At 42.6% G+C, this 25022-nt stretch overlaps 1 protein-coding gene across 1 annotated transcript in view; it reads left to right on the top strand.

The window, feature by feature from the left end:
• LOC111972225 (guanine nucleotide exchange factor DBS-like) overlaps positions 1–25022 on the top strand; it is a 74037-nt gene that overhangs the window by 10715 nt on the left and 38300 nt on the right. Inside the window, 14 exon segments of the mRNA XM_023999154.2 lie at positions 4890–4973; positions 10163–10277; positions 13879–13969; positions 14304–14423; positions 15015–15131; positions 15216–15365; positions 15905–16029; positions 16191–16305; positions 16627–16746; positions 16934–17125; positions 17551–17742; positions 20237–20423; positions 21605–21711; positions 24758–24846. Of these exon segments, the coding sequence (XP_023854922.2) occupies positions 4890–4973; positions 10163–10277; positions 13879–13969; positions 14304–14423; positions 15015–15131; positions 15216–15365; positions 15905–16029; positions 16191–16305; positions 16627–16746; positions 16934–17125; positions 17551–17742; positions 20237–20423; positions 21605–21711; positions 24758–24846 (1804 nt within the window).

A 25022-nucleotide genomic window follows, 5' to 3' on the forward strand; every position in this document is an offset into this window, starting at 1 on the left:
CAAAGACAGTTTTGGCTTAGCTTTCATTTGATATCCATCACTAGGGGAGTTTTGTTATTGGAAGATAAATGGACCTGTCTGACACATCCTTTTATTGTTTTCTTGCACGACCGCCCTTTTCCTGAGTGTCAATGGGAAACGTGCTCTTTTGGACGTATGTGGATTTACGAACAAATATCTACTATATTCAAACTTCCTCTCCAACAATATTGAAGGAGATTACATCAGTACTGTTTGTAGATCCATGACCATGGAAATGTCCTGGGTACATATGGAATTGTGTACTGTACAGATCTACTGTATGTGGCACTGCTTTGTGAGAAAATTAGCAACGCAAGTCAAATGGAGTACATTGATTTCTGTATAAACACAATCAATTCTACCAAATGTATTCAGTTAGACTAACCTTTTAAAGGTAGTTTTACTACTACAATGATGGAGAGTACTGGACACATATTGTAAGAGGATGTTCGATTTTCTATTTGATCTTCTTACAGAGAGAAATATTAGCAGTCTCAAATTCTCCCTGTGTGTAGATATCAGTGTGAGCGTGAGGGCTTCTCCTCCTCTTAAAGCACTGGTGGAGGGCGGTGGTGGAGAGATGCTTGACCTAGTTCTTCCAAAAAACACTACCTCACTCTGTTTTATGGGCTCCTGCTGTGCTCAGAATGGAGTGTTGGTCACAGATTCTCATGTCCCTTTAGTTAAAGAAAAATTCCACCCCAAAACTATCTTTTGGTATTTGTTTCATTAGTCCATTGTTGGCATAGTCCCTAAGTGTTTTGCTTGTCAGCACTTGAGTTTTCAAGATATGTAACTTTCAAAATACAGAAATCGCATTTTGCATCATATGATGCAAAACGCAGCATCATGTGATGCAAAAGGCATCATACAGGAATGAGTTCTGTATTTTGAAAGTTACATATAGTGAAAATGTGAGTGTTGTCAACAATGGACAAAATACCAAAAGATCTTATTTGGGTGGAGGTTTCCTTTAAGACAGAAGCTTTTGTTCTGGAGAGGCTGTATCAACCACTATTAAATGACAAGGATGGACTACTTTTATACAATACTTTATGCATATAATTTGATTGTGCTTCTGTGTTAAATGTCCATTTAGTTAAATGTGTTACTCTATACGCACACACCTGTATGTATGTGTTGTCGCGCACGTGTGTGTGTATCTGTGTGGGTGGGTGTCGTGTGGCAGGGATCAGACTGGATGAGGAACGTCATGGGCTGGTTGGCTGAGTGTCTTTACAGTCACATGTTGATGGGAGGGGAGCTCAAAAAACAGTGCTGTGGTCCGCTGGTCCGCTGAGGGGATGATTTGTGTTAGATAGTCCACTGCTTTAAGATGCTCATTAGGGAAGCTAATCCAGCCTATCAACTGTCCTCTCCTGGAGGTGGATAGTTTTACATACAGAAAACTTGAGTGTATTTGTGGCGTGTGTCTTCTGTTTGGAAAGAGAACAATGCAAAATGTATCAACATATTGATTTGCACTCCTTCTGAACAATTGGCTGTCTCCTTATTTTGTCCTCAATAATGGCCTCTTGTTACGTAACCCTGTAACAGTAGGCTTATTGTCTGTGTGTGAAATCCATGGTGGCTCAGGCAGGCAGGTCGACAGGGCAGACACAGCAGAGAGGGAGTCTAGCTAACTTCCTGTCTACCCGTTCAGACACAGCTGATCTCCCTGCTGTAGACTGCTGCTGACCCGCCAAGTGATTAAACACAGAGCTAATTATCCCATAATACCAGATCTACTGGCTGCATTCTCTTTCTCCRGCTCTTATTTAGGCTACATGCAGGCGCACAGTTCCCTGCTCTCCRMGGGGGGGGGGGGTTAGAGTTTGTTTTGTTTGTTTACAAAATAAAGGGTAGAGTTTTAAGTCTAAACCCTGACATAGATTCAAAGTACCACATGGAGTGAGATTATTTTAAATTACGTGTTTATGAAATTMTATAATACATTCAGGTCCATTAAAACATTTAATCGGATTTACAACAGAACGGTTTTCATGTTGTCCTTTGTGCGAATATTGTAACACATTTCATGTGGCAAACTGGACAGCACGTTTCAGTGAATCTCACTATTTTGGAATACAGTGTACAATAGGAAGGAAAGCTGCTTATTTAACATACAATGCCTCAGTAGCTGCCACTGGTGTTTTGGGACATACTTCCTCTAGGACCATAAACACCCTTGTCTTCCCATGCAGCTGCTCTTAGAGAAGAGGGATGGATGGAGGGAGGGGGGAGAAGAGAGGAGATACAGGAAAGGACATAGTCAGATCAGAAAGGGGTGCACAGTCAGCACGTGACTTTAATGAGAGGGATGATGCTGAAGGGAGGAGAACACCAGAGCACAACACTGAACGCTCTGATTTGATCCTCTCTTTCTTTTTTTCTTTCTCAGAAGTATAGTTAACATTTGGGGCTGCCCCCCACTTAAAGAGGCAGTAAGCAGTGTTTTCCTTCTCCCTCCTCCCTGCGTCCTGATAGGTTGCTTGTGTGGCTGCTGTGCGCTGAGAGATTCTTGTGAGAGAATAGAGTGGAGCTGTGAGACACAGCTGGGGCTGAAAAAATTGCCCAAAGGAACAGATGCACTCCTTCCTTAGAAAAATACTTTGCGAGCTGGATATGTGTGTGTTCGGATGTGTGTAAGTGGGGAATGTGTGTGTCTTGGGTTACTTACTCAGGAAGTCCGAAGAGGAGAAAGGGGATGAAAATGGTTGAAAAAATTGTTTTGACTAACTTCCGCTGCTGGCTGTGTGATTTACCCCCGTCGCCTGGATTAGTGTGACTTTTCTCTCTCCTCACACCCAACTATAGTGGCACTACGATGAAGAGAACCAGACCTGTCATAGGTAAGGTATTTTCACTCCCCTCGCTCGCTGGCTGGCTCTCTGTCGGGAGTTATAGGGTGTTTACATGCCAAACAGAGACACACGTTTGTTGTCACTCATGTTGCTAGCCTTGGTCCTAGACTTGATTTCCATAACAACAGTATACCAAGAAGGTTGAGACATACTTCAGCATTTCCTCTGAGGAGATCAAGGGACTCTTGCCTGTCTGTCCGTAGTTAATGCTGAGGGACAAAATGCCTCAGTTGTTTTGCAGTTTTCTGTGGGGGAGATGCCAGTGTGCTTCAGGCTTTTTTRCCCTGGTGCCAACTGTGTGAAAATTAGATTGTTGCGTGATAAAAGTTATGTAGGGTACAAATATATAACATCTGTTGTAATTGCTTGTGTCATTTATCCAGTTCTCTACTCATTATTTCTCAACAGCTGCAATGTTGTTAATTAGTAGGCTACGCAATGATGCTTTTTTTTTTAGCTTTACTGAGCCTTTGTTTAAATAGATTTAGAGGGAAGGTAGGGTAAAGTGAAGTAGGCTACTTGATTTAAGGAATTCAAGTACCTTGTACATGATCATATAACTCACCATAGCTAATGATTAAAAGGAAACCTGCTTGCCCTCTGTATAGTTTATTGAGGTAAACTAACYTTAAACATTTATTAAATAAATGATGTACTTTCCAGGCAGAGAAAATGGTGCATACAGTACAACTCTCAAATGGGAATCATACAAGTTTGAGGTTGTTATATTGTTGTCCGTCAAGTTCATATCTGACAATATTGCATTGCACTTTGACCCTTATGCGATCAACAATCTTGAATATCTCATTAATGGCACGTCACAATAATAAATTCATTCAGTTTACCACACAGCTTGGATTAGGGGAAAATACAGTATGTACTGTAAGTCCTCATATCCAGTAGATGTGTTCCTGTAGCGGAGAGTGAATGTGTGTGTTTCTGCTCATTGGAGCAAATGGAGAAGGCTGTAGGCTCCCTTGCAAAAGGTGAGGTGAACACTGGGATGAGGTGGGTGGAGCACAGAGAATGGCGCCCTTCTGTGTTGCCAAGGCATTATTTCATGGTGTCTCCACATGTTGCTGGCACAACCTGCAACAGAATCAACACTGTGTGGACAACACACCCTACCAGACTAACAATACAGCAGATATGACTGACTAGGGCCTGGAGTTTATCCTGACCACGTGATCTGACTATAGGGAAACATCTGGAGGACCAGGACTGGATAAAGTGCAGTCTGTGTTAATACACTCCTTTATACCATGGCCAGACAGAGGGTGTTTTGTTCACAGTGAAAAGCTAGCTGCAGTGTGCTTCAGGCCAGGGTGACCCCAAACCATTAAGGCAGACTGATGGAGCTTCATCAACCCTCCTTCCCCTCCTCCCCTCCAAGCATCCAGAATAGCTACTAAGTCTTACAGGAACAACACAATGAAAGAATGATCTGTGTGAAAGGGGGCAACAGTCGCTACTGCAGCTTGTAATGGAAATCTAACAAAGGCACACAAAGCTCATCTGCATTCACAGCTAAAGGTCTTGACTGCGAGGGGCAGCGTTACACATGGAGACCACTGTTGGAGAGAGAACAGACACTGTGGAAAGGTCCAGCGCCCAGCCTTGCCCTCATTTCCCACAGATCATACTGAGCTGACTAGTCAGACATGTAGATCACAGGAGGTTGGTAACAGCTTAATTTGGGAGCGAGGGCTTGTGGTAATGGCTGGAGTGGAATAGGTGGAATGCGATCAAATACATCAAACACACGGTTTCCAGAAGTTTGATGCCATTCCATTTACTCCGTTCCAGCCATTATTATGCACCGTCATCCCCTAAGCAGCCTCCACTGATGTAGATGGCTTGTCCACTGATGATGATTGGGCCAGGGTATGGCCTCGGGGCTTGATTAGTTGGGACATGTTGTACGCTAGTGTTTTAATAATACTGCTCTTTCTCCTATGATATTGTGATTGCTGACTGGAGGCATTCTCCTGTTTCCCTCCCCAGATGAGATCATGCAGCAAGAGATCAGGCCGTTGCTGGCTGTCGACATCATAGAGCAGCTGCACCGGCAGTTTGCCCTGCTCTCAGGTATGTATCTCGGGGCTCTGTCTCCTCTCCTTAATCCTGCTTCCCTCACACACAGACAGGCAGATATTGTAGTTCCTCTCCCTTTATGAAGGAGGAAAGATGGATGTCCGAAGGATGGAAATGACTATTATTATGCTCACTTAGAGAGATGTGATCGCTTCTATAGTACTACACATTGCAATGTTTCATGATTCATTTGGATCGCGGAGAGAAAAAGGAAATGTATCATATCCTTTTGAGTCACATTATCAGTTAAAAGGCCATTTCCGGTGTTGACCATAAATCATGATTGAGTTGTGAGCAGACTTGAACCTTTTTAAAATACTGTTGATCGATAGGAGTGCCTCTTAATGACTTCCTGTCCCAGAGTGGACAGAGGTCACAGGAGGTTGGTGGCACCCTAATTGGTGAGAACGGGCTTGTGGTAATGACTGGAATGGAATCGGTGGAATGGTATCAAATACATCAAACACATGGTTTCCAGGTGTTTGATGCCATTCCATCTGGTCTGTTCCGACCATTATTATGAGCCGTTCTCGCCTCAGCGGCCTCCTGTCTGGTCTGCTCCATGACAATAACAGCATTATCACATTACACCGTGAACTATTTCCTCTGACTATATAGGGAGAGGAAGCTTTGTTCAGTGCCTGAAATGGCCACTTTTGGGATGCGGAAGTAGTAAATGTGTACATACATACAGTTGAAGTCGGAAGTTTACATACACTTAGGTTGGAGTCATTAAAACTCGTTTTTCAACCACTCCACAAATTTCTTGTTAACCTCTAACGAGTCACCCTGCCGGATCCGGGATCTTTCTCATCAAAAAAGCTGACTAGCATAGCCTAGCCTAACGCGACAGGGATATCATATAATTTTGTGAAATCACAAGTCCAATGCAGCAAATGATAGATAAACATCKTGTGAATCCAGCCATCATTTCCGAATTTTAAAATGTTTTACAGCGAAAACACAATATATATTTATATTAGCTCACCACAATAGCCAAACACACAACGCCATGTTTTCACCATGTTTCCACCGCAAAGTTAGCTTTCACAAAACCCACAAATAGAGATAAAATTAATCACTAACCTTTGAAAAACTTCATCAGATGACAGTCTTATAACATCATGTTATACAATACATTTATGTTTTGTTCGAAAATGTGCATATTTAGAGCTACAAATCGTAGTTTTACATTGCAGCCACCATCACAAATAGCACCAAAACAGCCAGAATAATTACAGAGAGCAACGTGAACNACATGTTGTACAGCAAATGAAAGATAAACATCTTGTGAATCCAGCCAATATTTCAGATTTTTTAAGTGTTTTACAGCGAAAACACAATATATATTTATATTAGCTCACCACAATAGCCAAACACACAACGCCATTTATTCACCGTAAAGATAGCTTTCACAAAACCCACAAATAGAGATTAAATTAATCACTAACCTTTGAACAACTTCATCAGATGACAGTCTTATAACATCATGTTATACAATACATTTATGTTTTGTTCGAAAATGTGCATATTTAGAGCTACAAATCCTGCTATTACATTGTGAATACGTTGCTATGATCCACCAAATGGTCCGGAGAAATTTTGGACAGTCACGTAATCTAACCAAAAAACTCATCATAAACTTTACTAAAAAATACATGTTGTGCAGCAAATGAAAGATACACTGGTTCTTAATGCAACTGCTGTGTTAGATTTWAAAAAATAACTTTAGTACAACATACAGCATGCAATATTGTGAGACAGCGCTCACCAATTCTCCGCCTTGTTGGAGCCAACACAAACCACAAAAATACGAAATAACATCATAAATATTCTCTTACTTTTGATGATCTTCCATCAGAATGTTGTGCAAGGAGTCCTAGTTCCAGAATAAATCGTTGTTTTGTTTTAGAATGTCCATTTCTTCTGTTGAATTAGCAACTTTGGCTAGCCATGTGGAGGGCACATGTCCAAGAAATCTTTGCGCCTGGAACGAAAAATGATTTCACTTATAATTCCCTGTATCACAATTCCAGTGGGTCAGAAGTTTACATATACTAAGTTGACTGTGCCTTTATAAAAGGAAAATTCCAGAAAATTATGTCATGGCTTTAGAAGCTTCTGATAGGCTAATTGACATAATTTGAGTCATAATTTGTACCTGTGGATGTATTTCAAGGCCTACCTTCAAACTCAGTGCCTCTTTGCTTGATATCATGGGAAAATCAAAATAAATCAGCCAAGACCTCAGAAAAAAATTGTAAACCTCCCCAAGTCTGGTTCATCCTTGGGAGCAATTTCCAAATGCCTGAAGGTACCATGTTCCTCTGTACAAACAATAGTACGCAAGTATAAACACCATGGGACCACGAAGCTGTAATACCGCTCAGGAAGGAGACGTTGTTCTGTCTCCTAGAGATGAACGTACTTTGATGCGAAAAGTGCAAATCAATCCCAGAACAACAGCAAAGGACCTTGTGAAGATGCTGGAGGAAACAGGTACAAAAGTATCTATATCCACAGTAAAACGAGTCCTATATCGACATATAACCTGAAAGGTCCCTCAGCAAGGAAGAAGCCACTGCTCCAAAACCGCCAAAAAAAGCCAGTCTACGGTTTACAACTGCACACGGGGACAAAGATCGTACTTTTTGGAGAAATGTCCTCTGGTCTGATGAAACAAAAATAGAACTCTTTGGCCATAATCATTGTTATGTTTGGAGGAAAAAGGGGGAGGCTTGCAAGCTGAAGAACACCATCCCAACCTTGAAGCATGGGGTGGCAGCATCATGTTGTGGGGGGTGCTTTGCAGCAGGAGGGACTGGTGCACTTCACAAAATAGATGGCATCATGCGGTAGGAAAATTATGTGGATATTTTGAAGCAACATCTCAAGACATCAGTCAGGAAGTTAAAGCTAGGTCGCAAATGTGTCTTCCAAATGGACAATGACCRRAAGCATACTTCCAAAGCTGTGGCAAAATGGCTTAAGGACAACAATGTCAAGGTATTGGAGTGGCCATCACAAAGCCCTGACTTCAACCCTACAGAAAATTTGTGGGCAGAACTGAAAAAGTGTGTGCYAGCAAGGAGGTTTACAAATCCAATTCAGTTACACCAGCTCTGTCAGGAGGAATGGGCCAGAATTCACCCAACTTATTGTGGGAAGCTTGTGGAAGGCTACCCGAAACGTTTGAACCAAGTTAAACAATTTAAAGGCAATGCTACCAAATACTAATTGGGTGTATGTAAACTTCTGACCCACTGGGAATGTGATGAAAGAAATAAAAGCTGAAATAAATCATTCTCTCTGCTATTATTTTTGACATTTCACATTCTTAAAATAAAGTGTTGATCCTAACTGGCCTAAGACAGGGAATTTTTACTAGGATTAAATGTCAGGATATGTGAAAAACTGAGTTTAAATGTATTTGGCTAAGGTGTATATAGACTTCCGACTTCAACTGCACATACAGTACCGTATAGTCTTATTAACACGTATGTGAGAACATTGAGTCCCCTATATCATATCTGTATGCTCACAGATCAACCCAGAAGACTCTCTCAAACATTTTCCATCTCTGCGTTATTTCCCTCATAACCTTCTTGGAGCACAAATAAATGAGTCTTAATCTTCTGGCATATCCATATTTTAGTTACTGGAGACATAGCTGTGGCAGAGGTGTAGGGCCTAAGCTGGGACAATAACAGAGGGAGTTGTGGGTAGTTATTGGGCGGGACGTCCACACCTAAGCCTCTGCCTCCACAGGGGTTGTTTCCATTCCTTCCCACCCATGTCAAACCACCAGGGGTCGGCCTGCTGCACTTCTGCCAAGCTTATGCATCAGTCTAAAAACCCTGGCTCAGAAAAGCTAGCTTTCAGACTTATGAAATTTTACTCTGGAAAAAACACAAGAATGTTTTATGACCTACACCGCAAGCTGTTTTTTTATTCTCAGTGGGTCTCTCAATGGGTTTTCRTCCAATATTACTTTCAGGCAGTACTTATACCTGAAGAGGTGGTGCTTAGTGGAGTTTTCCAGACAGCGCTGTATTTTCTAACATTATCTGATGTAGTGTTGTTGTCAGTGAGAGAAGTAGACAACAAGCCCTGACATGTGTAAGGATCTCCTGTGGTGGCAGGTATGGATTCTTCTGCCATCAGCAGGTAATTGGATGTGTCTGGCTGGGAGGACTGATAGGTGAGATGTRACCCTGTGGGATGGATGGCAGGCGAGATGGCACAGGAAATGAACAAAATGCTGCTTTTAGCACAAAGACAGTGACAGCGTTGGAGTTTGGGAGYAGGGTGTTATGATTGTCTGTGTGATTGGTACATTTTTAGAACCGACTGAGAGAAGGGAGAGGAGGAGAAGTTAGTCAATGCGTGTTGAAAGTAAAGAGCTACCGTTACCTCACCAATAATATCAAAGGCAATGTTTCTTGACGTGCTCCACAGGAATGAGAGTAATGTGTCCAAATAAAGCGAGTGCCCAGACACAACAGCCTTAAGTAAAAAATCAGACTGCCTCGGGCAAATAAAGGCCGTGCACAAAGATACCATTTACAGCAGTTCCCCTCTGTCATCCTAAACGGAACTGTTTTGATGTTGAGAAGAATTCTACCTAGATAATAAGGCCAAACCCTAGTCCCCGATCTCCACCCATGAATGCAAGCACTGGGGGCATGATGTTGAGTGAGGTGGAACACTTTAGATAAATGGTGGCCTTGCTGCTCCACTATGCTTTCTCATAGTGATACACTTTGACTGATCAATCTCTCATTGTAGAGATATAGGATCATGCATTATAATATGGCTGCTTCATTTGTTTCAGGATTTAATAAGAACCTTTTCTTTCAGTTAGAGCAACATATTCACTTATCAAACTTGTTAAGTTTCATGTTTCAAATAATTAAATAATGACTTAATTGTCAAAAAATTATCAAATTATATCAAACATTGGCAAACAATGCTGACATTATTTAACCCAATGCTACCACCTTGTGGTTAATTWGTTTAAATATAACTTTTCTATTGACAGCCACCAATAATATCTGTAACAGCTGAATGTAGGACTGCATCCAATTCATGTTTATTTTCCTGTCAATGTCTGGTGTAAACGAATGAATGTAACAAAACGGACACATTTATAACAACCAATTGTTTTACCCCTCTGTGTGCAGGAGGAAGAGGGAAAGATGGTGCCCCAATCATCACCTTCCCTGAGTACTCAGGCTTCGGCGACCTCGTAGCGGAGGACTTCCAGAATGTTGTAACATATCTGACCAGCATCCCCAGGTATAGTAGGAGCAATGCATTTAAAGCTTTCTTTCCAACCATGCATATTCACCTATGCAGTTCAGATCAATATAGCACTTTTGGTGCACTTTATTTTCCCACAGTGGAGAACACAGTGGAGAACACAGTGGAGAACATAGGCTTAGTGCTTAATTTGTAAATTGGGAGGTGCCAGAACAAAAAGTGAGCCCAAGAGCGGGGTGATCTGGGGCCTCTGAGGGACCAGAACGCATGAAAAATATATAAGAATAAAGTATTGCATGCATTATCATAGCTTTTGCATACTGGCATATAGCAGTTGAATAGACGGGCTTGCTTAAGTTGCACACATTGGGCAAATATTTTGTAGCCTAGGGTCAGGGAAAAAAGTTGACCTTTTTATAAACGTATTTCGTGCAATTCTTCATCATTTTAGATGACTGGAGACTTTAGCAGAATATTTTTTAATACCTCACAAATTATCGAAATGACAGGCTACTTTAACACTGACAAACTGAGAATCTGAGATCAATTTAAACGACCTTGTCTCGAATCCATCAATAGCCTAGGCCTAGGTGTTTGGAGACACATATTATACAATTAGAGGAGGAACTTATACTCTAAAAAAGCTTTCCAGTTTCACTGACTGACCCAATGATGCAGAGCTCACTCACCAGCCATGGCCGATGCGCTCCTGTCAAAAGCCTATCTCTCTTGTTTGACTTTGTAAAACAATTAGCCCTGCCCAGCCCTTAACAGGGCTAATTGGAAGTTGATAATTTGGTAGCCTAAGGACAGATTAGACGTCTCTTTACAGCAGGATCCATTTGCTTTACAACCTGTGTTTTACCCGCAATTGTAGGCCTATTATAAATATTTGCGAAAGGCCTGTTTTGGTTGCATGCTGTTCACTGACCGATTTCCAGCACCTTCCCGACTGTAGGCTATGCCCAGTGATTGGGCTACACAATCCACAGCTAGGCATTTTTTTACATAAACTATTGATCCTCTGTTGCTAAATTATAGGCCTACTCCTGGTCTAGCATTCTGATTTATTTTATGTATTTATGATCAGACAGGAGTAATTCTATAACTTTGGCAAATGTAGCCTATTTCAATTAATCAGGGGGGCTGCAGCACCTCCAGCACCCTTCGGCGGCTGTGATTCAATAAGGAAAGAAATGAGGAAGTGCAACGCTGAAGAGATGAGTTGCAGAATCAGAGCAGAGAGAGATCATAGAAAGTGAATCTCATTCTCGATCTGTGAGAGATACAGGCTCGCTTCTGGTCTACATAGGCTACAATGTTGCGCAAACCATAAACCCGGGCGGGCACAACACAAATCAATTTTTAGAATATCAGGCATGTTTTCACATTACGATGTTTAATGGGCAGGATAATTACAGAGGAGTCAACCTGAACTAACTCTGATTGCTCTGATTGCTTTTATTACATTGCAAATAGTGAAGAAAAAAAATGTATGGCAAGAGAGTTACCGGATCCTGGCAAATGGGTTCTGGAACAAAACAGTCCAAAACTGAGAGGTGCCAGATCCTGTTCCGGGGATCTGGCACTGAATGCTACTATATATTTGGTAATAGCAGGTTAAAAAGTGATGCTTATAGCAGCACAGCGATGCAATGCTTTTAAAGAGTGTGGTTTGAAGAAAGACATTGGTTTATATAGACGTAACCCACTGGGTACACCACATCATTTCAACGTGGATAATGGGGTAACATTTGGTTGAGACGTTGATCAGCGAGATTAAAACCTGTCACCCACTCAAAAAGACAGCCCTAAATTAGTTGAATTTCCAATTTGTGATCATTGTGCTTTCAACCATCTGGAATGGGAAAACAATTTCACATTTTTGGTTTAGTTGTCACCCAAATGTCTACCGATGTGCTTTCAACCATTTAAAAGAAAATCTAATGTGAATACAATATCAGATATTTTATTTATTTATACAACAGATGAATACTGAGCTCCATCTAAAAGCAGAACCAAATGACCTGGATTGCATTTGAAATTACATTAAAAGTACAAGTGGTGAATGCCGTTTGACATTCTGTGCAGATTATTACAGCAATTGTGATGATCTCCACAGACCTGCGAAGACCTATGCATGCTGTCTTGAACATGCATGCTCTATATGATTACATAATAACACATTTATAGTTAGAGAAACCTCAATGTGGCCATGGATGTATTACTTATTTTAAGGTTGAATGTTGCATTAGTTTGTAAGATAATATTTAATTAGTGGCACAGATGGAACTATCCAAGCAGAAGATGCATCTCCTTCAAATTTTAATATTTGGTTGCGTTGACAACCAAACATAATTCAATGTCACAAAATATAATTACATTTAAAATCAAACGGTGCTTGAAACCCTTGGCCTATTGTATTTTCTTTTTTTGTTGTTGAATTCTGGGTTGAATTGAAACAACTGCTGTTGATGACTGCAAATGCTACAGTATATAGTCCTGAATAGCATCAATGATGATATATGAGTGAAAGTACGGTCACTTTTCATTTTCTCTGTTAAACCTACCCTTTGGAATGACTTCAATAGCAACAGTGAATCTATTTCGTTTTTAAGTGGAGATCTCTCAACAACCACTCTCATGATCTAATATTGGCAATAGTCAGTGACAAATATCATAGCTAAGCAGGGCTGGCCTTGAGCTGTAAATAGATCAATTCTCCAGTAGGAGGGGATGCCCAGCCTGTCGTTTTTTTTCTGATAGTGGACTCTGAGGTCTTAAAGGTACAAATTCAACATATTTTATACAAGGTTTGTCTATGTTTAAATTTGATTATGACATAATGATGACATTATCCTGTGGTTGACATTTCACCCTCAAAACAACAGTTGATTACTTTTTTCAAATTCAATTATTTCCCACGGAGGTTCCATGTCACAATACATTGACAAATTATGTTAAAAAAATGTTGATCCAACTAGTTTGTGCCCAGTAGGAAATGCCATTACATCCCCTCTGTATAGGATATGGTTCTGGCTTACTCCCATCCAACAGCAAATCCAAAGGTACTTCCCAAGACACATTTCTTGAGGTGTAGCATTTTCAATTCGTTTTCAATTTTTTTCCACATCCTGAGAAATGTGTCTTGTGAAAAACTCTCCTCCAATGACATTTGTGGCACAATCTGGGATGTTATTCTTTCTCTCACAGTACATCGTGAGGACCATTAATCTTGCCTCATGTCAGCTGCTCGCAGCCAGGAAAATACACAAAAGTTGCTCAGTTAGTAGGAATTATATTAGGCCAGGAAACACATTAAGATGTTAGACATGAGCAACTATATTCACCTTTTTGTCAGAGTAACACATTAAGAATGTTAATGGCCCTCACTTAAAAACCTCTTCCCTGTAAAAGACCCCGAACATTACACAAGTTTACACAGCTCCTCTAACACTGTTAACTATAATGGCCTGGTTCAGAGAGCGCTGAAGTGATTTTGTGTAAACTCTGTTTAAACTGTACAGAGACAGAGCACAGCAGTGTACTGTAGTGCCCTCTTGGATATGTCTTGTGACTGCATGCTTGGATAGCTTCACCTACCGCATGTGTTTATTTCCATCTTTCCTTTGTCTAGTTTGGACGTGGCCAGCATCGGTTTCGTTATAATCATCGACCGCAGGCGGGACAAATGGAGCTCAGTGAAGGCCTCGCTGACGCGGATAGCGGTAGGACGATGTCCATCTTTCACTTCAGACAGGGCTTTTATCTCTTGCCTGGTTATCCAGTCTGTTTGTGCTTTAACTCCTCACTGTGGGACCAAGACAGAATAGGACCAAGCAATTTTATCTCAGCATCATGTAACATTGTAAAATATTATTGCTACCAATGCTCCTATATCAGGAAGTATTGTATGAATAATTTTTGGGGGAGTATAATCTACTGCAAATTCTTGAGATGTTCAATTGAAAGTAAGCGCAGAGCAAAGCTCCCTCCACACAAGGCTAACTCCACACAAGGCTATGAGACGGTATGAAGCTATTTTGTACCTGTGTCCACTAGGGAGCATTTCCAGGGAACCTCCAGCTGGTGTTGGTTCTAAGGCCCTCCCGCTTCTTCCAGAGGGCCATCGCTGACATTGGCATTAAGCTGCACCGGGATGACTTTAAAATGAAGGTACCGGTAAGAATGCTTCGCTACCACTCACCCTGTCCAACTCGTAGATCATCTTAGAAACCTTTCCTCTGTGTCTGGGTGTGAGATAGTGATTGACCTAATGTCATGTGGAGTGTTGCATCGGAGTGTGATGTTCACCTGTAAACTAACTGCTAGAACAATGACTATGTACTCACTGCATGTTTTCCTTGTTTATGGAAAGCTGTAGAATGTGACAACATGCACCTGTATTTCCCTTACTTCATTCATTTTTTGGTGAAGGCCAATTCTTCTGCATTATCCCCAGACACCTACAGTATACTGTAACTGTACACATTTTCGAAGATAAAAGTTGCAACTCCTCCTCAGACTCCTCACCACCTCGCACGTGTGTGTCATCCTTACTCAGGTGTTGTAGAATTCAAGTCAAGGCATCTGGTGAGGAAGTGGAAATAGAGAAATGGAGTAAACCAAAAAACACAGAAGCCTGTATTAACATTATGCCGTGACAATTATTGTCTAACCCTAAAATCAGATGAGAAAACCCAGACTGATAATGCAGAAGATGCCCGAACATCTATAACACACAGTAATGTATGTGAATTTGTTTCCCTACAGATTGTGATGCTCAACTCCCTATCTGACTTATATGGCTACGTGGATAAGGGCCAGCTAACATGTGAGCTTGGTGGGAACCTGGACTACTGTCACAGCCAGTGGATCCACCGCCGGACAGTGAGTTATCATGACATTGGCCTTACACCAGTTATTCTCTGGACTCACTGGAAACAATACAAGTGTGTGTGTTTTTGCTGTCAGGCCATTGAGAACTTTGCTGTGACGGTGAAGACCACGGCTCAAATGCTGCAGAAGTTCGGTACAGACCTGGCAGAGACGGAGCTGCCCAATGATGTGCAGTGCACCAAAGACCTACTCACTACTCACACTGAGAAGCACGACAAACTCAAGGTGGGGCTCTGCTTCAGCGTCAACATAATACTACTGAACCTGGCTTCCTACAATGGTTCACTTGTACTCATGGCTAACATCCTCAACACCTGAAAATGGTGTTGATATTTGTTAGTTTACTATTAGTTACATTCACTTACAGTAGTGTGATCAAATACACCGGGGAATGGGTTCTATCATAGCCTGTGGCATTGTAGTTTAACCACAACCTCAATGGCCTAGATAATAATCAGAGTATTCTGTTCCCAAACCAGCAATACCATTATAAATCGGGTGGTTCAAGCCCTGAATGCTGATTGGCTGAAAGCCGTGGTATATCAGACTGTATACCATGTATTTTTACTGTTCTAATTATGTTGGTAACCAGTTTATAATAGCAATAAGGCCAGAGGAGGTGTGGTATATAGGGCATATACCATAAACCCCTGAGGTGCCTTATTGCTATTATAAACTGGTTACCAACCTTTAAGCCAATCAGCATTCAGGGCTTGAACCACCCGCTTTATAATGGTATTTAATGAATTCTTTCATTTTGACAGGATGAACTGAAATTAGCGATGAAACAGGGAACCACTCTACTGGGCTGTATCAAAGAGCAGGCTGCCAAGTCTGAGAACCACCAGCTAAACCCAGACGAGATGGAGAACCACACCACTGTGGAAAGGTTGGTTACTGGGACCTACTGGAGATGGAAGCTCCTAATTAAATCATTTGTATGTGTTCGGTTCACAAATGATTTAACTTATTGAATTTCTCACTACGAGTATATTCCAGAGGTGGATAAAGATGCTGCATATAATGTCATATGTCCATGTTGTATTTCAGGTTGTTGGCCCAGCTAGATGAGACAGAAAACGCGTTTGAACAGTTCTGGTCCAAACATCACCTCAAACTGGAGCAGTGCCTACAGTTACGCCATTTTGAGCATGACTTCCGAGAGGTACGTATGTTTCTGTGACAGAGTCGCTGACTGCTGTAGTCAGCGGGTTGAGCTTAATCACGTTAACAAAGAAAGCTGGACAGAACACAGCCTGGCTATTTGTGTTCCCCCAGAGACAGCAATTAGAAGTAGCCATTACAATGTAACACCTTGTCCAAAAATAGTTGCTCACCCTTCACTTTTCTCCGTTTTAGTTACACATGCTTTTTTATGTTTGCAACTTCACACTTACAGTATATAGCGCTTCCTCTCAAGCATATGTGTTTGGAAATACTGTACATACATCCTTAACCTCCTGCTCTCTCTGTGTCCCCTCCCCAGGTGAAAGTGTCATTGGACAGTCTGATGGCGACTCTGACAGCCCTGTCAGACATTGGGGACTGTGTCACCCTGGTAGAGATGTTACTGAAGGACCTCAAGACCTTAGAGGAGAAGGCTCAGGTCAGCCCAGTCACATAACAAACGTTATATGAGATGTAACATCTAAACCTTACAATACAATACAAAGCACAATGTATCCACTATGTCTTGCTTAGCACGTGATCATCAGCCTTGGATTGTATTGAATGTGAGCCTAACACGAATGTGGTCATGTGAGATGAATGGCTCTCTGTCTGATGCATGTCAGGAGTCGTTAGAGAAGGCCCAGCTCCATGCCCTACACGGGGACCAGCTGATTCAGAGCAACCACTATTCTGTGGACTCCATATGGCCCAAGTGTGTGGAGCTCCGACACATCTGTGATGACTTCACCAACGAGGCCCAGAAGAAGTACGACGTCCTCTCCAAATCACGCCAAATACACAAAGGCATAGACAAGGTGGGGTGGATAACATAAGAGGCTCCTCATCTCTATATTGCTGTCAGAAAAGGCAATGTCCTCAGGGAGAGATTGTTTGCATGATTATACATGTCATTTACACATGATCTCATGAATTCAAATAACTTTCACAAAGTTTCCCTCTTCCGTCTAGGTCAGTGGTACTTCCACTTTTTCAGCAAAGCAATAAATACATTTACTCATTATCTGTTTCAAAAACGCTTGTTCAGTATATTGTCCCATACAATAATCAGTACCTTCTTTTTTGGTTCCTAAACAACTATGCATGCCATTCATGTATACCATTAGTAGTTCAAAATATACATTAGTGCCATGCAAAGGAGCTTAGATATACTACTGATATGGAGCCTAGACAGTACCTACTGTAGTTGTTCATTCATCCATGTGTTCTCGGGTGGTTGCAGGTGAACCAGTGGTGTGAGTCGGGGGTGTACCTGCTGGCCTCTCAGGCTGTGGACAAGTGCCAGTCCCAGGAAGGGGCTGAGGCAGCCCTGCAGGACATTGAGAAGTTCCTGGAGACGGCCAAGGAGAACCAACTGAGTGATCTCAAGAACATCCACAACCAGTATGAGCTAGTCCTCAACGTTGAAGTCAAGGTATGTGCAGTGCTCCCTTAAACCAGGAACAGATATAGCCCTTGGTTCTCTCCAGACCTGACTGCCCTTAACCAACACAAAAACATCCTATGGCGTTCTGCTTTAGCATCGAACAGCCCCCGTCATATGCAACTTTTCAGGGAAGRTAGAAACCAATATACACAGGCAGTTAGAAAAGCCAAGGCTAGCTTTTTCAAGCAGAAATCTGCTTCCTGCAACACAAACTCAAAAAGTTCTAGGACACTGTAAAGTCCATGGAGAATAAGAACACCTCCTACCAGCTGCCCACTGCACTGAGGATAGGAAACTCTGTCACCACCGATAAATCCACTATAATTGAGAATTTCAAGAAGCAGTTTTCTACGGCTGGCCATGCTTTCCACCTGGCTACCCCTACCCCGGTCAACAGCACTGCACCCCCCACAGCAACTCACCCAAGCCTTCCCCATTTCTCCTTCTCCCAAATCCAGTCAGCTGATGTTCTGAAAGAGCTGCAAAATCTGGACCCCCACAAATTAGCCGGGCTAGACAATCTGGACCCTTTCTTTCTAAAACTATCTGCTGAAATTGTTGCAACCCCTATTACTAGCTTGTTCCACCTCTATTTTGTGTCGTCTGAGATTCCCAAAGATTGGAAAGCAGCTGCGGTCATCCCCCTCTTCAAAGGGGGGGATACTCTTGACCCAAACTGCTACAGACCTATATCTATCCTACCCTGCCTTTCTAAGGTCTTTGAAAGCCAAGTTAACAAACAGATCACCGACCATTTCGAATCCCACCACACCTTCTCCGCTATGCAATCTGGTTTCAGAGCTGGTCATGGGTGCACCTCAGCCACGCTCAAGGTCCTAAACGATATCTTAACCCCCATGGATAAGAAACAATACTGTGCAGCAGTATTCATTGACCTGGCCAAGGAATTTGACTCTGTCAATCACCACATCCTCATCGGCAGACTCGATAGCCTTGGTTTCTCAAATGATTGCCTCGCCTGGTTCACCAACTACTTCTCTGATAGAGTTCAGTGTGTCAAATCTGAGGGCCTGTTGTCCGGGCCTCTGGCAGTCTCTATGGGGGTGCCACAGGGTTCAATTCTTGGGCCGACTCTCTTCTCTGTATACATCAATGATGTCGCTCTTGCTGCTGGTGAGTCTCTGATCCACCTCTACGCAGACGACACCATTCTGTATACTTCTGGCCCTTCTTTGGACACTGTGTTAACAACCCTCCAGACGAGCTTCAATGCCATACAACTCTCCTTCCGTGGCCTCCAACTGCTCTTAAATACAAGTAAAACTAAATGCATGCTCTTCAACCGATCGCTGCCTGCACCTGCCCGCCCGTACAGCATCACTACTCTGGACGGTTTTGACTTAGAATATGTGGACAACTACAAATACCTAGGTGTCAGGTTAGACTGTAAACTCTCCTTCAAGACTCACATCAAACATCTCCAATCCAAAGTTAAATCTAGAATTGGCTTCCTATTTCACAACAAAGCATCCTTCACTCATGCTGCCAAACATACCCTCGTAAAACTGACCATCCTACCGATCCTCGACTTCGGCGATGTCATTTACAAAATAGCCTCCAATACCCTACTCAATAAATTGGATGCAGTCTATCACAGTGCCATCCATTTTGTCACCAAAGCCCCATATCCTACCCACCACTGCGACCTGTACGCTCTCGTTGGCTGGCCCTCGCTTCATACTCGTCGCCAAACCCACTGGCTCCAGGTCATCTACAAGACCCTGCTAGGTAAAGTCCCACCTTATCTCAGCTCGCTGGTCACCATAGCAGCACCCACCTGTAGCACGCGCTCCAGCAGGTATATCTCTCTGGTCACCCCCAAAACCAATTCCTCCTCTCTTTCCAGTTCTTTGCTGCCAATGACTGGAATGAACTACAAAAATCTCTGAAACTGGAAACACTTATCTCCCTCACTAGCTTTAAGCACCAGCTGTTAGAGCAGCTCACAGATTACTGCACCTGTGCATAGCCCATCTATAATTTAGCCCAAACAACTACCTGTTCCCCTACTGTATTTATTTATTTATTTTGCTCCTTTGCACCCCATTATTTCTATTCTACTTTGCACATTCTTCCACTGCAAATCTACCATTCCAGTGTTTAACTTGCTATATTGTATTTACTTCGCCACCATGGCCTTTTTTTGTCTTTACCTCCCTTATCTCACCTCATTTGCTCACATTGTATATAGACTTATTTTTCTACTGTATTATTGACTGTATGTTTGTTTTACTCCATGTGTAACTTTGTGTTGTTGTATGTGTCAAACTGCTTTGCTTTATCTTGGCCAGGTCGCAATTGTAAATGAGAACTTGTTCTCAACTTGCCTACCTGGTTAAACAAAGGTGAAATAAAATAAAAAATAAAAAAATTCACTCATGGAATCCTAATTCCTGGAGTTGTCAGCCTACAGAAGAACAATGGTCCTATTTGTTGATCCCTGATCTGTGCTTTCCATCAGGCTAATGTACAAAAGGCTCTAAAGAGGCTGGACGATGTACAGGAGATGTTTGAGAAGAGACAGGTTAGTCTGAAGAAGTTGTCAGCCAAACAGACCCGGCCCGTCCAGCCTGTGGCCCCCCGGCCTGAGTCCTCTCCCAAACGGCCTGCGCCCCACAAAACACCCAGGACTACCTGCCCTGCCCCTGGTAAGTCTCCCCCATAGAGATAGTTAAAGGACTCAACTTAGATATAACCCCTTTTAGCATTGGCATTGCCATTGAGACCTTTCACCATTTTAAAGTAATCAACTGGGTGGGGATTCCTATGGGTTGGCAGCAATCAGCCAATGATCCGAGCATTGGCTTCTTCAAATTAGGTGCTAGGGTTTGTAAATTAATTTAAGCTATATCACTGCCATATAGTGGCCACAATAAAGTAATGACACAAGATTTGTGGCGGTAAATCACCAATATTAGCTTTACACTTTTTTCAAACACAAAATAAGAAGAAAACAGACTACTTTAAAATGGAGATAGCCTCAATGGCGCTGCCCATGCTGTCACATACGCCATAATGGCACAGATACAAAGTTCAAACCTCTTTCCATCGTAATGGTCTCCCCCCACATGACCTAACCACAAACTTTACCTGCCCGTAATGAAAGATCATTGTAGAGCCTATTTATTGCTATTGAAACTGAAACATAGTCTGTACTTCACAGTCATTTTCTAGTTTAAGACAAAGTATTTATTTAAAACCTTACTTCTTGAGGCTTTTAAAGGAAGTCTATTGTATTCACTGTGGTACTCAACCTACCACAGGAGGAGGACATAGCTTTGGCCCAGGGCCTCCTGCTGTTGTTCCTGTCACACCCTGACCTTAGTTATCTTTGTTTTCTTTATTATTTTGGTTAGGTCAGGGTGTGACAAGGGTGGTTGGTTTAGTTTTTGTATTGTCAAGGTGTTTTTGTCCTGTCTAGGGTTTTTGTAATTCTATGGGGTTTTAGTATGTCTAGGTATATGTATGTCTATGGTGGCCTGAATTGGTTCCCAATCAGAGGCAGCTGTTTATCATTGTCTCTGATTGGGGATCCTATTTAGGTTGCCATTTTCTATTTTGGTTTTGTGGGTTGTTATTCTATGTTTAGTTGCCTGTTCGCATTAGTCATATTAGCTTCACGTTTGTTCAGTATTCTTCGTTAAATAAAGAAGAATGTATTCTAATCACGCTGCGCCTTGGTCTCCTCGTTACGACGAACGTGAGAGAATGGCAAAACGCCTGACGTTTCAAACAGGATCCCTAGATGTCTCTATGCCTTCATGTCAAACATTCCGCTTAATAAAAAWAAAAAACTTTCTTCCTATCCCTGTTCTGTAACCATTTCTAGCACTCAGTCGAAGGATCTCAGAGAACTCTAGTGCCACAAAGCAGCCCACGGAAGCTGAGCTTGCAAAAAGGAAAAATGTAAGCCGCAAAGTCAAAGGGAGCCTCAAGGTAAGACCTGTGGACATCCTCTAGACAATTGAACCTGAAATGGTTCAACTTCATTGACAACAACAACAACCATCTGTTTTTTTTGGCTAGCCACTGGTCCATTTGTATGACAGTGTTCTGACAATTCTTCTTGTATAATTCATCAGAACATAACTCTTGGTCAATGGGAGTCTGGGAGAAGAAGTCATGGGGGGTGTCCTGTTTCAGACATCTTCTGTTTCCTGCCTTTCTCAAGGGAACCCTGCGGGGATGAGAAACACTAGTTTCAAATCAATTGCGCACCTTTTGCCCTGACCACATCACGTCTGTCTGATAAATAGGAATAATGTGCCATACTAAATCAAATCACATTTTATTGGTCACATACACATGGTTAGCAGATGTTATTATGAGTGTAGTGAAATGCTTATGCTTCTATATCCGACAGTGCAGCAGTATCTAACAGGTAATATCTAACAATTCCACAACAAAACGTAATACACACAATCTAGTAAAGGAATGGGATGAGAGAATATACGTATACAATATATGGATGAGCAGTGACAGATCGACTAATAGTGAAGGATACAGTATACAGTATACAGTATATACATATGAGATGAGTAATGCGAGATATGTAAACATTTTTAAAGTAYCATTATTAAAGTGACTAGTGTTCCATTTATTAAAGTGGCCAATGATATCAAGTCTGTAGGTAGGCAGCCGGCTCTCTGTGCTAGTGGTTGCTGTTTAACAATCTGATGGCCTTGAGATAGAAGTTGTTTTTCAATCTCTCTGTCCCAGCTTTGATGCACCTGTACTGACCTCACCTCGCCTTGATTCACCTCGCCTTCTGGATGGAAGCTGGGTGAACAGGCAGTGGCTCAGGTGGTTATTGTCCTCGATCTTTTTTGCCTTCCTGTGACATCGGGTGTTGTAGGTGTCCTGGAGGGCAGGTAGTTTGCCCCCGGTAATGCATTATGCAGACCGCACCACCCTCTGGAGAGCCTTGCGGTTGCTGGCGGTGCAGTTGCTGTACCAGGCGGTGATACAGCCCGACAGAATGCTCTCAATTGTGCACCTGTAAAAGTTGGTGAGGGTTTTCGGTGACAAGCCACATTTATTTAGCCTCCTGAGGTTGAAGAGGCGCTGTTGCGCCTTCTTCACCAGACTGTCTGTGTGCGTGGACCACTTCAGTTTGTCGGTGATATGTACACCGAGGCACTTAAAACTTTCCACCTTCTCTGCTGCTGTCCAGTCGATGTGGATAGGGGGGTGCTRCCTCTGCTGTTTCCTGAAGTCTACGATCATCTCTTTTGTCCACGATCATCTCTTTCTATTTCCCTGACACCACACTCCACTGCCCTCACATCCTTCCTGTAGGCTGTCTCGTTGTTGGTAATCAAGCCTACCACTGTTGTGTCTTCTATAAACTTGATGATTGTGTTCGAGGCGTGCGTGGCCACGCAGTCGTGGGTGAACACAGAGTACAGGAAATGGCTGAGAATGCACCATTGTGTGGCCCCAGTGTTGAAGATCAGTGGAGTGGAGATGTTGTTTCCTATCTTCACAACCTGGGGGCGGCCCGTCAGGACGTTCAGGACCCAGTTGCACAGGGCGGGGTCGAGACCCAGGGTCTCAAGCTTAATGATGAGTTTAGAGGGTACTATGGTGTTCAATACTGAGCTGTAGTCAATTAACAGCATTCTTACATAGGTATTTCTCTTGTCCAGATGGGATAGGGCAGTGTGCGGTGTGATGGCGATTGCATTGTCTGTGGACCTATTGGGGCGGTAAGCAAATTGAAGTGGGTCAAGGGTAACAGGTAAGGTGGAGGTGAAATGATCATTGACTAGTCTCTCAAAGCACTTCATGATGACAGAAGTGAGTGCTACGTGGTGATAGTCATTTAGTTCAGTTACCTTAGCTTTCTTGGGAACAGGAACAATGGTGGCCATCTTGAAGCATGTGGGGACAACAGACTGGAATAGAGATTGATTGAATATGTCTGTAAACACACCAGCCAGCTGGTCTGCACATGCTCTTAGGACGTGGCTAGGGATGCCGTCTGGGCCGGCAGCCTTGCGAGGGTTAACACATAAATGTTTTACTCATGTCGGCCACGGAGAAGGAGAGCCCACAGCGGGCCGTGTCGGTGGCACTGTATTGTCCTCAAAGCGCGCAAAGAAGTTGTTTAATTTGTCTGGGAGCAAGACGTCAATGTTTTCTTTTTGTAATCCGTGATTGTCTGTAGACCCTGCCACATACGTCTCGTGTTTGAGCCGTTGAATTGCAACTTCACTTTGTCTCCATACTGACACTTTGCTTTTTTATTGCCTTACGGAGGGAATAACTACACTGTTTGTATTCAGTCATGTTTCCAGTTGCCTTGCCATGATTAAATGCGGTTGTATTTGCTTTCAGTTTTGCGCGAATGCTGCTATCCATCCACGGTTTCTGGTTAAGGAAGGTGTTAATAGTCAGAGTGGGTACAACATCTCCTATACACTTCCTTATAAACTCGCTCACCGAGTCAGCCTATACGTCAATGTTATTGTCTGAGGCTACCCGGAACATATCCCAGTCCACATGATCGAAGCAATCTTGAAGCGTGGTCAGACCATCGTTGGATAGACCTAAGCACGGGCGCTTCCTGTTTTAGTTTCTGCCTAATAGGAGGGGAGCAACAAGATGGAGTCATGGTCAGATTTGCCAAAAGGAGGGCGGGGGAGGGACTTGTATGCATTGCGGAAGTTAGAGTAGCAGTGGTCGAGTGTGTTGCTCGTGTATTGCAATCGATATGCTGATAGAATTTAGGTAGCCTTGTTCTCAGATTAGCTTTGTTAAAATCCCCAGCTACAATAAATGCAGCAGCCTCAGGATATATGATTTCCAGTTTGCATAAAGTTCTAGTCATGCATGATAAGCCTCTCTCATCTTATCTAAATGTTAGCACTATGACTATGAGGGTGACGTTTGAAAGGAAATAGGGGCCTCCAAGGTATATACAGTATGTGTCACCATTTCACCTGTCCATGACTGCAACAATGTGTGTTTGTGTCCTCAGATTGAGGTAATGCATGAGGCAAGCCAGGGAGGCTCCAGCCACGTCCTGGTGACGAACGAGACAGAGGAGAGTCTTTCAAACAGACGGAGGTAAATGTCTCTTTCTGTTCTCTGTCCATATACAGTATCTTATCTGTTTCTTTCTCTCTGCTCTTTTTCAAAACCACTGCATACACACACTGTTGCTAGTGTTGAGGTTTATGACATTTTACAAGGGACTGCTTTCTCCTCAACCATTAGTTGGTGTTAGTTGAAGAAACTTTGAA

Source organism: Salvelinus sp. IW2-2015, linkage group LG13 (genome assembly GCF_002910315.2).
Source record: "Salvelinus sp. IW2-2015 linkage group LG13, ASM291031v2, whole genome shotgun sequence".
Classification (NCBI taxonomy): domain Eukaryota; kingdom Metazoa; phylum Chordata; class Actinopteri; order Salmoniformes; family Salmonidae; genus Salvelinus; species Salvelinus sp. IW2-2015.